Source organism: Hemiscyllium ocellatum, chromosome 6 (assembly GCF_020745735.1).
Source record: "Hemiscyllium ocellatum isolate sHemOce1 chromosome 6, sHemOce1.pat.X.cur, whole genome shotgun sequence".
NCBI lineage: Eukaryota > Metazoa > Chordata > Chondrichthyes > Orectolobiformes > Hemiscylliidae > Hemiscyllium > Hemiscyllium ocellatum.
In genome coordinates, this window is record NC_083406.1 from 12,234,679 (window position 1) to 12,250,341 (window position 15,663).

At 45.3% G+C, this 15,663-nt stretch overlaps 1 protein-coding gene across 1 annotated transcript in view; it reads left to right on the forward strand.

The window, feature by feature from the left end:
- Positions 1 to 15,663, forward strand: part of myo16 (myosin XVI) — a 351,480-nt gene that overhangs the window by 184,497 nt on the left and 151,320 nt on the right. Inside the window, exons 17-19 of the mRNA XM_060826459.1 lie at positions 6,972 to 7,089; positions 9,767 to 9,838; positions 9,943 to 10,084. Of these exons, the coding sequence (XP_060682442.1) occupies positions 6,972 to 7,089; positions 9,767 to 9,838; positions 9,943 to 10,084 (332 nt within the window). The remainder of the gene's footprint in view (positions 1 to 6,971; positions 7,090 to 9,766; positions 9,839 to 9,942; positions 10,085 to 15,663) is intronic.

The following is a 15,663-nucleotide window of genomic DNA, read 5'->3' on the forward strand; positions in this document are numbered from 1 at the left end:
TACGCCAACCCTTGCCCAAGCCTTTAGATATAGGGAGAATTGGGGTGTTCCAGTCTCCTCCTTGGATTTGTCTGAGGACCCCTACTTCTAGCAGGCCCTTTATTGTCGGGCGAATACCGTCTTTCTGTTCAGTGGTGAGGGGATACTGTGCTATCCAGATACAATGCTGTATCGATGGTTTCAGTTGTAGATGAACCTCCCCTTCTAAGCGTCCAGTGTCCTGGGGATGAACCGTCCAGAGGACAGGGTCCGTGTCTTGCAGCAGTTGCGCCGCTCTCCAGTGGTCGACATTGTCTAGAAGGAGGGATCGATCTACGAGCACCTTCTCGTAGATCTCTTCTTCTAAAACATCGATGGGTCGTCTCTGGAAACGCCCATCTAGGGACACCTCGTCAGCGCCTAACCCTGTCTTGTGGTACTGGCATTGCAGTGAGGCCAGGACCATGGGACCTAGGTTGTGGGCTCTAGATGTGGGAGCTACCGCAAGCGTGATGTGCGGGGCAGCTTGTTCCCCTAGCTGGTACCATTCATCCTGGTCGGAGCGTAGACGGACCGTTGCGGCAATGCCTTCCTTGCCTGCAACGAGGTATGTGATTTGGACTGTGTCCCTGTTCTCACTCAGATGGGCATTGAAACGGTGGTCATATTCGAGGTCGTAATGGGCCACATAATTCAAAGTGACGTGGTAGGGGTCCCTGGGGGGATGATACGTATGTGAGGCTGGAACGGATTGGAGCCACTCTGTGAACTCCCCCAACAGACCTTTGTGGCGTGAGACATACAGGAGGCGAAGCCAGTATATATTGATGGAGGTAGCCCGTGAGTCTTCTGAGGTAGGGGTGAGCAAAAACTGTCCCACGTCCCATAGGTTCAGGGAGCGCTCCCCGGGCCAGAGGAGTCGCAGCCCTTTGGGTGAGCAGTGGATACAGACGCCCAGCTTCGTAAGGGCATCCCGCGCCAGCAGGTTGACTGGGCACTTAGGGGCGAGGAGCAGGGGTATGGTGATTTTTTGGCCTCCGATACTGATGGTGGCTGGCCTAGTGTAGGGTTGATGTGCAATTGTCCCCGAGAATCCCACAGTTTCCTGTACCCTGTCAGATAAGGTGAGTCCCCTCGGCAGCCTGTTAATGGTGGATGCAGATGCCCCAGTGTCAATGAGGAAGAGGAATTGTTCGCCGCATACTGAGGCGCGGATCATAGGGGGCAGGCTCGGGGGTGTTGGCTCGGGGCACAGGGGACTGTAAGATTCTCGCGGGCACCGTCAATAATCCCCATCGGACCACTGGGAGTGACCGTAGTCTTCGTGGTGCCGTGTCATTGCGCCCTGCGCTAAACCCTGCATTCTTCTGCCCCTGGTCTGAACCCAACCACTCATTCTAGCTGCGTCCCTGGGCCTGGTGTCAAATTGTTGCCTGTCTCCTTCCCCGTTGCGGGGCATTGAGTAACGGGGCGTAAAGTGGTTGTCATTGTGCGTGTGGCAGTCGCGGGCAAGATGTCCGGATTTGTTGCAGGACCAACAACGAATGTTGCGGCTGCAGTCATTGGAATGGTGGTCTGTTCCCTTACATTTCCAGCAGCGGGTAGGCTGTTGGCCCCTCCTGGGCGGCCGCAGAGCGTCGGCCGCTAATTGCTGTCGCCTGTCATGGGGGGGCAGGTCATGGTCCTCATTGTCAGCCCTATCTGGGATGAAACGTGGGGGGCCGTTGGGTGCACTAAGTTGATGTGAGCTGTACATTTGGGCGGCCGGCGAGACGAGGTCTCGCGCCGCGCCCTTAGCCCCCACCTGCTCTAGGATTTTGCCAAACTGCTCCATGAGCTGTACTGTTGTCTTAGTGACCTGCCCTTCGGTTTTCATCTTTTCAGAGGTACGGTATCTTGTCAGGTAGTGGTGGACCTGTTTCCTCCATAAATCATCCTTCATTGAGTCCACCCCTACAAGGTCCTTTAGCTTGCTCTGTACTGGGGCGGGGAGCCCCTCAGTTACTCCCTTCCGAAAATGTGCCGTGGCCAAGGGGGAGCTGTCTGGTCTTTCCCCTGTCCCTGTCTCCCAGAGGTCCCAAGCACGTGTTAGGTACTCGTGTATATCTTCTTCATCCTTTAGCCTGAGAGTTCCCAATGCATCGAGGGAAAAAGTGGTGGGGAAGCTATCTCGGAGGGAGCGCCAGACTATGTTTCGGTATAGGTCGAAAGGGGCGGTTTCATCGGATCGGGAGCACCTAGCCAGCCTTTCTGCCCTTATCAGTGCCTCTTCGGCCCGAACACGCACCATGATTGTTCTGAAGTCAGCTAGGGCCAATTTTTCATGGCAGGTTTCCCTTTCAAAAGTAGCTATCCAGGCAGACGCGCCGTTAGCAATTGGTGGGAGTTTTCTGACTAGGGCATCCAGATCTGTTCGTGACCAGGGCACATATTTGTCGACACCCACACTAGTGGCGAGGAGAGGTGCCTGGAGAAGCGGGGTGGTGTCCGCGATGTCGTGTAAGGGGCTGTAGTGGGCTCGCGGGATGGGTGTGTAGGAGTGAGGTCCCAAATACCCCAGGGCCTCATCCTCATCATCTGAGACGGCATGGTCAGATGGGGCGGTGAGCTTACCCCCACCTTTCACAAGCTTGCCCTGGAGGTGTGTTCCGCGGATAATGAGAGTGTTATTGTCTGGTGCTAGGGGAAAGTCCCTCCCTTGGGGCTTGGGAATCATATGGGTTACCGGGTCGGCCCTGATTGAGTGCTTTCTCATGACAGTAAGGCGGTCATGTCTCCCCTGGAGAGGTGGCTTTGGCGTTGGGAGGATCTCCTGCTCTAAGACAGGGGTGTGTTTGTCCCCCTGTACTTTGATCTGTTGGACTTCCCATTTGTGTGGTAATGTCTCGGACTGGCCGAGATCGCACAGGTCATCGGTTGGTTGCAGGAGCCCCGTATCGGCTTCCATGCCGGCGGCAACCAATCGGGTCAGGAAGTTTAATTTTTTCCCATGGCTATTGAGGACATTTTCCAGCCGCTGTGTCCTACGGTCAGCGGCCGGGTCCTCATAGGCGATGTTGCCGTCCACGAGCTTGACTACAGGGGCTTGTAGGGTCGGCCCTCCGTAAGATGGGGTAATCGGGGCAAGTGGCGCATTGTGTGCTGTGGTCGGGACTGTGGGGGATACAGGGGAAGTAGATGGGCCTGATTGGGGGAGAGTGTAAGGGGGCGGTGGACTGGGTTTGAGCAGTTCAGTTGGGGCAGGGGGTAGGGTAGTGGGCGTGTGAAGGGTAGGGGGAAGGGAGTAAAGTGGGGCCTGGTTGGGAACCCACTCAGGCTCATGCTCCGGGAGGGGGTCGTGTTCGTTCTTAGGAGGCGTCTCAGCTGGCGGGGCAGGCAAATGGGCCAGAAACCTTACTAAGAGCTCCCGGAGGTAGACAGATTCGTCATCTGCTGTAGCAGGAGGCTTTGACAGAGTAAAAAGAGTTTTCTTAGTCTTATCTTTTCTCTCCTTTAAGGAGTGTATATTGGCCTGGAAGCGTTCAAAATTTGCTGGTGTGAAAAAGGGCTGGTGATCCTTAGGGAACCAGTCTTTGTTCCGCCACAGCTTGAGGGTATTGTCGAGGTAACGGAGTTTCCGCTGAGCCTCTTTGGCGGTGTTATTCTCTCTAATTTGTGTACGAATTTTGTCCAGCACCTTTCCCGTAAGGGGCTGAGGTGCCGGGGTGTTCGGGAGTGGGGTGTGTTCGCTGGCGTGTGCATCGGGTGGAATGGAAACGGTGGCAGTGAGGTGGTGCAACTCTCGGGCAGGGGCGTCCGAGATGACTGGGGCTGTGGTGGAGGTACAGTGGTCCGCTTGCCACTGCGGGTTGAATGTGATTAACACTTTCGTTTTCCACCCCAGGGATTTATCGGCGGTCGGTGGTGTCCAATCAGTAGGGGGTTTCCCTAGGGCTATTGTTTGCCGCACTGAATAGTGCGGCGAGAGTAGGAGACCGTTTAAAATTTTGGTCATTAGCGCCGTATCTGTGAAGGTCTGTTTTAGTCTTGTCAATATCAGGTCCTTTTGGGCGGGCGCTTGGTTAAACACTTGATCCAGTGCTGTCTTGTGCACTGTTACACTGTCCAGTAATAATTGGGCATGCCAAGTTACGTCTGTGCCGACCGTGAGGTGCCACCAGGGCACTCCGGGGCGTAATGGTCGAAATTGGGTCATTTTTGGTGGTCCAAAGTTCAAGTCCCCCATGACGGATCTCACCTGGTGGGTACCGCTTTAAAACCAGTGCGTTTTTCAAAAGCCTGACCTTCGCGTGGCAGATTTCTGCTCTTAACAACCGGTCTAAGGCAAACGCCTGTGCAGGTAAACCCTATCCAGGAGATGAGATCCGCCCTCTGTCCCCTTAGAATGCTAGCAGTGAGTGTGTCTATCGATAGTTGTTGGAGTTAAAGTGCTTAATAAAAAGAAAAAGGATCCAATCAGTCAAGTGCGGTCAGCGCTGTCTTAATTAATTTCACTAAGCGTCCAGGCTCCGTAAGCCACGCTTTCACCTTAACTCAGAAAGCTGCGTCCAGGATCCGAAATCCACGCATAAACTTTACTGAAAAACCCGCGTCCAGGATCCGAAATCCACGCGTAAAACTCAAACTGAAAAACCTGCGTCCAGGATCCGAAATCCACGCATTAACTTAACTCAAAAAACCGCGTCCAGGATCCGAAATCCACGCGTAAAACTCAAACTCAAAAAGCTGCGTCCAGGATCCGAAATCCACGCAGTAACTCGACTCAAAAAGCGCGCATTAACTTAAGGCTAGCCATGGATCAATTAGTCACTTCAGTACCGTGATAACAGGCAGGTATTAGTGAAGAAGTGAGAAGATAGCTTACCAGTATGGACTCTGCAACGTTGCTGCCAAACTGATTTAAAAGTACTGTTTGTGTTGGTGAGGATCAGGGAGCAGACAAAGACTGACTAACTGAAAAAATTTACCTACTGGAAGTCTTAGCTTTAACAGGCGCTTCCTCACCTTTTAAAAGTTCGGCCGAAAGTTTGTCTGCCCTCCGGTCCGCCAACGTGGCCAACTTGCGGTCGTCTCTTTCCCTTCCCACGTTCAGGCTCACCATCTGTTGAGACGGAAACCGAATGGTCTCGTCTCTACGTGTTCGTTGGAAGGAGAGATCAAACCGGCTAGAGTTTGGAGCAAAAACACCGTTTATTACAGAATCAAAACTGGTACACTATACAACGAATTCAAAAGCATGCAAATTTGTTGGAGAAGGCGTTCTGTCTCTCCCTTCGGATCTGGTGCAGTTATACTTCGCGCTTCCTCGAGTTCCCGGTCAGGTTCCCCTTGTTCGGCTCTTTCATTGGTCGGTTCACCTGTCTGTGAAGGGATTAGTGTCTCTATTGGCTGCCCCGAGATACCTGTCCCACTCCTGCTGTGCCGAACAATGGGTAGACATCCTGGGTTCGGCAGTTTCCGATCTTGTAAATTAAAAGTTTATTGTTGGAAGGGTTTCCTCATTGCCATGCGTCTGGCTGTCTGGGCGTTCACAATAGTTCTCCATAGTCGAATATACAGATATTATCATTTAACATAGGACCCGAATGAGTTTGACGTCAGCGGAGGCATTAGCAAGTACTTTATCAATCAAGTGTAGTATCGGTGCGATTTACACTATCCGATAGTTACCGGTTTCCTTTATTAACAATGAGAGTGTAACAGGATGATCTGAAACTGACGGACATGTTCTAATCCCCCAGGAATGTGGCCCCAGGCAGACAGTCCTGCAGTGGCTGGGTTTACTTTACATGGCTGTGTTTTAGCTGGTATCTGACAGTGTCTGCTTTAATAATGGTGCTCCCCTCCCTAGCCCCAATGTAGGTACCCCGATAGCCGATTCTCCCCAACAATGGGTTGCAGGTTTTGATTCATTAATATATAAATCCCAAAATTTCTTTCAAGTCACATTCCTGAGATAACTTAAGGTTTCAGAAAAAAAAGGTGATATCTCAGCTTAGACAATGCATTAAAGTTGTGAGGTTAGTCTTTCTGTATTCCAACCTTGAGTCAGATTGGTTCTATTTCCAAAGCAGGAATTTATAAAATGTCACATAGACTGACTGCCTACAGATCCATTGCTCTGTATTATTTGCTGATGATAATAGCATTGTCAACGTTGTTTCTGAGTTACATGATGGTAGTTATTCTGTACTATGGTGTATTTTATGTCACTTCAAGTCTCTTAAATGCATTAGGCAATTGGAGTTACGTTGCATCATTGTTTGTGATAAGGTTGCTTCTAGTCTCCTATAGGCCCAAAGATTTAGCTGGCTTATCCTTAAAGATTACAGTTGACCCCTTCATACTATGTAGGTCACCTCTGTATGATGTGACGAGATCGATTATTAATTCTTTACAGTTCATATGTATGGATTTGGAGTTTTACCATCTTTCTAAATTTACGGTTCCGTATCCTTCATACAGAACAAACTTCATAATAATGACTTGGTTTAGTGGGTATTTATTTTTTTCTGACTTCATTTCAAAGTCATTGCTGCAAGTCAAGGCAACACTTTTCTGTTAGTGGTGCTGGAAGAGCACAGCAGTTCAGGCAGCATCCAAGGTGCAGCGAATATTTATTCCTGATGAAGGGCTTTTGCCCGAAACGTTGATTTCGCTCCTCCTCGGATGCTGCCTGAACTGCTGTGCTCTTCCAGCGCCACTGATCCAGAATCTGATTTCCAGCATCTGCAGTCATTGTTGTTACCTAACACTTTTCTGTTGATAAGTTTTGAAATTTGACATTAAGATTGAGAAATGTTACCAGTAATAATAAAATCCATTATTAAAACAACAGGTTACTCAGTAAATAATAGCACTGTTTAAAATATTTCCTGATTGACAATATAATGTTTAAAACTGATCATTAAATGTCATATTACAATTTACTGGAAAATAGGTTCACAGATAATTGAAACAGCCCCTTGCTTTTTTTTCTCTCTCTGTTTCAGGAAGTTGACAACCTGTTTCTGATTTTGGCTGCAATTTTGCTTCTTGGGGATATCCAGTTTCTGACTGTGACAGACACTGAGATAGCTTATGTGTCAGATGTGCAGTTGGTGGAACAAGGTCAGTGTTTTTGGGAACAACCTGGCTTCTGGGGCTCCTGTCTGTGAATGTGCCTGAATGAATGAAATGCAGAAATTCAACAGCAGATGGAGCTAGCACAGCACTTAACTCGGCACCATGACATTGTCTCATTCTGCTGACTACGTAGAAACCTTGGATTTTCCATTCCGTCTGAATTTTGGCTGGTCCTGTCCTAACCTTTGCCAGTTTTTGTTGTAATTATCACCTGTACATAAGTGAATTGCAACTTTTTTATGGCAATAGATTGCATAATTATATTGGTACCTGAGAGTAATGTAAAGCAGGACTTGCTTCATCAATATCACTCTGCTCACTGTTGGGATCCCCTTGGAAACCGAAAGAACTGTGGATGCTGTAAATCAGAAACAAAAACGGAAATCGCTGGAAAAGTTCAGCTCTAGCAGCATCTGTGGAGAGAAATCAGAGTTAACATTTCAAGTCAAGGGACCCTTCCTCAGAATAAGATTCCTCAGAGCACTCGGCACGAGAAATTAACTCTGTTTTATTTCCATAGACGCTGCCAGACTTACTAAGATTTTCCAGCCATTTCTGTTTTAGCCACATGGAAACCAGCTGATTTGCCGCTGATATTTTAATTCTGAGTTGTTGGAAGACCTTGAGGATGTTGTTAGTGCTAAATGTTGCTATTCAACTCAGAGTATAAATTAGCAATTGAGACGCACAAGCCCAGCAGTTTGGATTCCTGCTAGTGCTCCTGCTGAACAAAGCTTTAGATCTGGAATCATAATTTTCAAACCTAACCCTAACCATATGACGAAGCTGCAAAGAGAAATCATGAGAGAATATAGAGAATCATGGGGTTGCAGCACCTGTCCTTTGTTGTAGTAGAGAAGCACGACATATGTCCTCACTATGAATTAAAAAAAAACACAATTCTCTGGGTATTTTTATGAAGTTGGTGACACTTGGTAAGTTGGAGAAGGCAGTTAGTTATCAGCTTACAGAAATTTGAATTTTACGTTCTACAAGTTATGACCTCGGGGTTTCTGCCAGATTATACAATGCTATCTGATGTATTCAGCACCACAAGGTCTGGATTTTACACTTTCCCATCAACAGACTTAGAAGTGGTGGGGTTAAACCATGAAGGGCAGTGGTCGGTTTTCTCAACAGCGTACCCGCCCCACCCCAAAGCGTTGGGAATGACTTTAGGCTCTTAATTGGCCTCATCCCACTGCCGTTGGAGCTATGAAACTATAATTCTGGCTGGTGGGATGTAATGTACCATGCAAAGTTGGAGGTTTCAAGGCAGGAAAGATCCAGGCCCAGTAGCCCTGGGGCCTGACACATCCCTCCCTCCTGACCCTTGCCAATTTGGAACTCAGTGATCACTGACCTAATCCTGTAGACCTCTGCCCACTGGCAGCACATTGAGGTAAGGCTTTCTGATGCAGAAAAGTGAAAGATTCCCTGGATGGATTCCCCTCTCCTGGACATTTCCCCCGTTCCTGACAATTTAGGCAGGGGAAGTGGTTGGGGTTGGAGGACAAATATAGCGTCAGGTATAAATTAGCACAGGGTATTTAATGAGGCATCGGTTTTAACAAGCAAAATGCTTCAACTTTTGTGGCAAAAAGACGCTGCAAGATGAGGAATTCCACAGTCAAATGCAGTTTAAGGATCTTCCTCATCAATGTTATTTAACAAATCACAGCCAAACTCCAACTGGCTCATTCTTTTCCCTAAACTAATGACTATATCCAATTCTTAACACATTCAAGAGAATTGGAATTGACTCAACCTCATAAGAGATTGGGTTAGAATCATTTAAATTAATTTCGGGAAAGCATTGAGAGGAAGACACCTTCGTTTTACCTCTCTGTTGAATTTGAAGCTGGCTGCAATGAACATAGGGACCAGAGTAAGACATTTATCCAGGAAACAGTGAGGTCTACAATTCTCCTGCTCTTCGGATGCTGCCTGACCTGCTGTGCTTTTCCATCACCACACTCTCAGCTAGGATGTTTATCCCTGAAGCCTGTCCTGTCATTCCCTGAGACTGTAGCTGATCTCTACTATGATCGCATTTAATTGTCTGTAATTCATATGTCTCCACTTTGTTACACAATAATCAATGCACCAAACATTTCAAACATTCACTTCGCACAGGTCTTCTGAGAGAGAGAATTCCAGAATTCTATCCTAAGGGATCACAGGCACAGCTATAATTGGTTACACTACTCCAAGCTTGTGTGGTGCACTGCATCCCAGCAACCTGCATTACTGTGTCGTTCTTTCCCCTGTGTTCACTCTAATGCAGTGTATTAAAACTCGATGTGTCAAAATGAAGCCCCCCACAATTTCTTGTTCAACTTGGGACCCCCTCTTCAAGAGAATTGAAACTAACTTTGCATGGTACATTACATCCCGCCAGCCAGAATTATAGTTTCATAGCTCCAACGGCAGTGGACTGAGGCCAATTAAGAGCCTAAAGTCATTCCCAACGCTTTGGGGTGGGGCAGGTACACGGTGGAGAAAACTGACCACTGCCTTTCATGGTTTCCCACCCCACCACTTCTAAGTCTGTTGATGGGAAAGTGTAAAATCCAGACCTTGTGGTGCTGAATACATCATATAGCATTTCAATGGCAAATGCATGAGATTTTGAGTTCAGTTAAAGTATGTTATTTTTCAGTGGCTGGCATTCTTCAAGTCTCACCTGATGACCTCAGTTCAGCCTTAACATCTGATGTTCAGTATTTTAAAGGTAAGTTTCATATCAGGCAGGACGTTTTTCTCATTTCTTTCTTACATTTTATGAATTTAAAATATTAAAAGTCCAGCTTATTATTTCTTCACTTTCTACTATAGGGGATATGATTTTGAAGAAACACACAGTGGATGTTGCAAATTTTTACCGGGACCTTCTGGCAATGTCACTTTATAGTCGTCTTTTCAGCTTCTTAGTGAACAGTATAAATAATTACCTCCAGAATCAGGAAGATGGGGAAGGGTAAGTACCATTGCTTCTGTTTCATATATCCAAGTTCATTCCTCAACCCTTTGAAACCAATCTCACAAGTCTTTTTGTTTTCCATCTCAGTTAACAAAATATTTGAGAAAAGAAACTGATCTCTCATGGCTTCATTCACAGTGAACTTGAGACCATACTGTCGTAATCCAATCTCCTTATCTCTCAAACACAACTAGATTTAGGATTCAACTAGGTACTGTTGAAATGCTACTTCAGGGATACTGTGGTACTGTGATCATATCCCCTACCTCTGGGCCACAAGGCCTCAGTTCAAGTCCCACTTACTCCAAAGATGCATAATAACAACTCTGAACAGGTTGATTTGAAAATATGTAAAATGCTACTTCAGTCCTAGAGGCCATCATTACTTCTACACTAGTAGATTGTCAGTAACGTTACTTATCTATAACAAAAACATTTACTTTTATCTTTCTTGATAATTATCTGGCATGGCTGACATGGCCATGTTTTGTCTCAATCCTTGGGGCCAAGGGAATTGGAGCTGCTTTAGTACCATATGTTAAGGGAATAAAGTCACACATAGGTTAGAGTGAGTAGGGATAGCTGATCTTCTTCCCTGTAGGACATTAATGAATTATTGCCAGTAGTTATAACGCTTCAGCAGTATTCAAGAGTGGTATCTCCTTGGTCGCCTCTGTTGTATTTAGTTGCATACATTATGTTCGGCTTGGGTTTCTGCATGCCCAGTTTATCTCAGAGCATTGGATAGATTACTCCAGTTTTAAATCCAAACATTTATTTAGAGAACTTAGAGCATTATAGAAGTTTCACATGCAAATATCTTTGCTTGTTCTCAGATCTTTCAGAATATTGAGTGTGTGTGTATGTTCGTATTTGTGCCTGTGTGTGTACGCCTGTGTGTGTGTCGGTGTCTGTTTGCATTTGTCTGTGTGTGTGTGTGTGTGTGTGTGTGCATCTGTGTGTGTGTTTCTGTGTCTGTGTGCGTCTATGTTTATGTCTCTGTGTTTGCATGTGTGTGTATTTGTATCTCTGTGTGTGTGCTGTATCTGTGTGTGTGTGTTTCTGTGAGTGTATGTGTGCGTCTGTGACTTTGTGTGTCTGTGTTTATGTGTGTGTGTGTGTGTGTGTGTGTTTGTATCTGTGTGTGCATGTGTGTATGTGTATGTGTGTGCACGTCTATGTGTGTGTGTAGGTTCAGTGTGTGTGGGTTCGGTGTGTGCGTCTGTGCGCGTATGTGTATGTGTGTACATGTGTCTGTGTGTGCGCATGAGTCTGTGTGTGTGTGCCTGGGGTCTGTGTACGTGTGTGGGTTCGGTGTGTATGTATGTGCGCGTATGTCTGTCTGTGTGTGTGTCTGCGTTTGCATGTGCGCATGTGTCTGTGTGGGTGTGTGCATGTCTGGGGTCTGTGCATGTTGTGGGTTCAGTTTGCATATGTTTGCGTGTGTGCATGTATCTGCCTGTGTGTGTCTGTGTTTGTGTGTTCCTGTCTGTGTGTGTATGTGTGTGTATGCATGTCAGTATGCATGCATGCATGTTTGTGTGTCTGTGTTTGTGAGTCTGTGTGTGTGTTTGTGAGTCTGTGTGTGTTGGTTTGTATGTGTGTCTGTGTATGCATCTGTGTGTGTGCGTGCATCTGTGTGTGCATATCTGTGTGTGTGCTTAAGTCTGTGTGCTTGTGGGTGTCTGTGTGTGTGTGTAGGATCTGTGTGTGTGTCTATGTATGCATGTGACTGTGTCTGTGTATGTACATGTGTGTCTATGTCTGTGTGTGCTTGTGTGTGTGTTTGTGTATGTCTGTGTGTGCTTGTGTCTGTATGTGTGTGTGCATGGTTGTGTTTGTATGTGCTTATGTCTATTTGTGTGTGCGCACGTCTGTGTGTGCGTGTATATAGAGTCTGTGTGCAGGTGTATGTGTGCGCTCTTGTGTCTGTGCGCGTGTGTGTCTGTGTGTGTCTGTGTGTGTCTCTGTGTGTGTGTGTGTGTTCGATACAAGGTACTATCACTCCACCCACAAGTTAAAGCAGCAAGCTATGTAAAAAGGGGCAGACACCAAGCTAGCAAAATGAACACAGATTTAAACCAAACCATTAAATGTTACAACAATCAACTTAGACTGTCATTTAAGAAGTGCCAATTTTTTTAAAATAAATTTGTCATCTGTCATGATGATTAGGTTATAATAATCTCTAATTTACAATTTGTGAATTAAAGCACAGCAATCATAGCAAAGCTACTTATTTTGTTAATGACAATTTTACCAATGTATGGCCTTTTAATTCCTTCTATATTACCTTCTTGGTTAGATTTATTGAATATGAATTGTTGAATAAAAACAATACAACAATACCTTATTTTTGAAATCCTTACCTACAAAAGCTATAAAAACAATGAATAAGTTTTTTCCAAATTTTAGTTCGTGTTTTTATAGTTAAGATTAATATATATACAATTGAAGCGTTTAAATTTGCTAATTTGTTTTCTTTACTAGATACCTTGGATGTGGTGAGGATGTTGGGAGGAGGGTGTGAATGAACAAAATGAGGCTCTCTGGGGCAAGAGGAGGAAAGTCTGGTGTTACCAAAGAAAGTCATATCTTTCCAGCTCCTCATTGTACTTTTTCTCAACCCTATTGCTTTATTTTGATTTGTAGAAAACTCTCCTTAGTTGTCATCAGTTTCTGTTTTATGAATATACAATTTGAGCCAATTAGTCTGTGTAACATTTGGATATTTAAAGATGTATCACTTTAAGTGAGACAGACAAAATATATGCTTAAGATATTTTTGATAATGCAGTATATTAGCTATGAATAATTAGATTAGATTCCCAACAGTGTAGAAACAGGCCCTTCAGCCCAACCAGTCCACAATGACCCTCTGAAGAGCAACCCACCCAGACTCATTTCCCTCTGACTAATGTACCGAACACTACAGGCAAATTGGCATGGCCAATTCACCTGACCTGCACAGCTTTGGACTGTGGGAGGAAACCGAAGCACCTGGAGAAAACCCAATCAGATGCGGGGAGAATGTACAAACCCCACACAGACAGTAACCTGAGGCTGGAATCGAACGTGGGACGCTGGTGCTGTGAGGCAGCAGTGCTAACCACTGAGCCGCTAGGCCACCCCCAATGAATATACAATTTGAGCCAATTAGTGTGTGTAATATTTGTTTATTTCAAGTTAAGTGTCATTTACATAAATGAATTGGATGCGAGCATATAAGTTAGTAAGTTTGCAGATGGCATCAAAATTGAAGGTGTAGTGAGCAGTGAAGAAGGTTACCTCAGATTACAACAGGATCTGGACCAGATGGGCCAATGGGCTGAGAAGTGGGAGATGGAGTTTAATTCAGATAAATGCGAGGTGCTGCATTTTGGGAATACAAATCTTCGCAGGACTTATACACTTAATGGTAAGGTCCTAGGAAGTGTTGCTGAACAAAGAGACCTTGGAGTGCAGGTTCATAGCTCCTTGAAAGTGGAATCGCAGGTAGATTGGATAGTGAAGAAGACATTTGGTATGCTTTCCTTTATTGGTCAGAGTATTGAGTACAGAAGTTGGGAGGTCATGTTGCAGCTGTACAGGACATTGGTTAGGCCACTGTTGGAATATTGCATGCAATTCTGGTTGCCTTCCTATCAGAAAGATGTTGTGAAACTTGAAAGGGTTCAGAAAAGATTTGCAAGGATGTTGTCAGGGTTGGAGGATCTGAGCTACAGGGAGAGGCTGAACAGGCTGGGGCCGTTTTCCCTGGAGCATTGGAGGCTGAGGAGTAACCTTATAGAGGTTTACAAAATTATGAGAGGCACTGATAGGATAAATAGACAAAGTATTTTCCCTGGGGTCAGGGAGTCCAGAACTAGAGGGCATAGGTTTAGGGTGAGAGGGGAAAGATATAAAAGAGACCTAAGGGGCAACTTTTTCACGCAGAGGGTGGTACGTGTATGGAATGAGCTGCCAGAGGATGTGGTGGAGGCTGGTACAATTGCAACATTTAAAAGGCATTTGGATGGGTATATGAATAAGGAGGGTTTGGAGGAATAATGGGCCGGGTGCTGGCAGGTGGGACTAGAGATCTGGTTGGCATGGGCGGGTTGGACCGAAGGGTCTGTTTCCATGCTGTACATCTCTATGACTCTATCGCTATGACTCTAAGTGAGACAGACAACATATATGCTCAAGATATTTTTGACAATGCAATATGATAGCTATGAATAATCTGAATACTTTATTATTTTGAGAGCATTTTCAGTCTCATTACTTTATGTAAATGGTTGAGATGAAATCGTACCATTGATATTGGCACATTAATGTGTAAATGTATTTGAGTGTCACTCTTGACATTGTTACTTGAACAAGATTAAATTGGGTAAAATGCAGCCTATTTTAAATTTCACCCATTGAAACCAGGTTGGCCTTGAAAGACTAGGTGCTGAGAGATTTTATCTTTTGCTAGAGCATCTAGAACAATGGAGCACAGTTTCAGAATAAGGAACCAACCGTTTAAGAATGTTGAAAGGAGATTTCTTCACTCAGAGGATTGTAAATCTCTGCTATTTCCTATCCCAGAGAGCCACAGATACTCACCCATTGAATATTCTTGAGGCAAAGATAGAGGTGATCTTCGGGTGCCTGGCTATATATCTATGACCTCATGGCGATGACAAGGTGGTCACTGTGTTGTATTCAGGGAGTATTCTTCATTACCCAGCTGCCAGTTTCTAGTTCTTCCTGAAGATATAAGGAAGGGGACACTGGGCGACTGGCTCAGGGTGAAGGCATTGCAACTATCAGCAGGGAACTGATGGGAAGTATTTTTTAAAGAAAGCTTTAATTAATATTTGAAGATATTTGACCAAACTGTAACGAGTATGTGCCTTTCATGAATCACCAAGTTTAAACTGACCTGAAGGTCAGACAGAAATGAAGCCTAATTGAACCAAACAAAGAATTTGCAAACATGGCCTCTGATCTATATGGAGGAGAAAGTGAGGACTGCAGATGCTGGAGTATCAGAGCTGAAAATGTGTTGCTGGAAAAGCGCAGCAGGTCAGGCAGCACCCAAGGAGCAGGAAATTCGACGTTCCAGGCATAAGCCCTTCTGATCTATATGGCAAACTTCTCTGTGCATACTAGAAATGTTCCTTCATTGTCTCCACAAAAAGACCCAATTACCAGCTACCTGCCCCAGACACAATACATTTCAAAAAGATCAAGGTCAAATTATAATCAAAGCTTCAGTGTTTTTTTTTTAAATTGCATTATAGGGCGCAATTAATTTGTGCCACACAATATGAGCAGTGTTGCCAAATCAGATGAAGTCCTTTGTCCAATATATTAACAATATTGGTAGAGAAATTCATTTTAGAATGTTGCACAGAGCGGGCAATCGCCCATTTGTTACCCAAGTTGAAGCATCACCATTTAATAAATAATCTGCTTTTCTACCTTTCCTGGAAAATGATGAAGGCTGGATTATGGTTCAAATACTCCTTTGTTTTGCAGAAAACTGACTTCCCCTTGTTATTCCAAACAAAGGCAGCTTTGGACGGCTGTTACTTCCGGCCAGA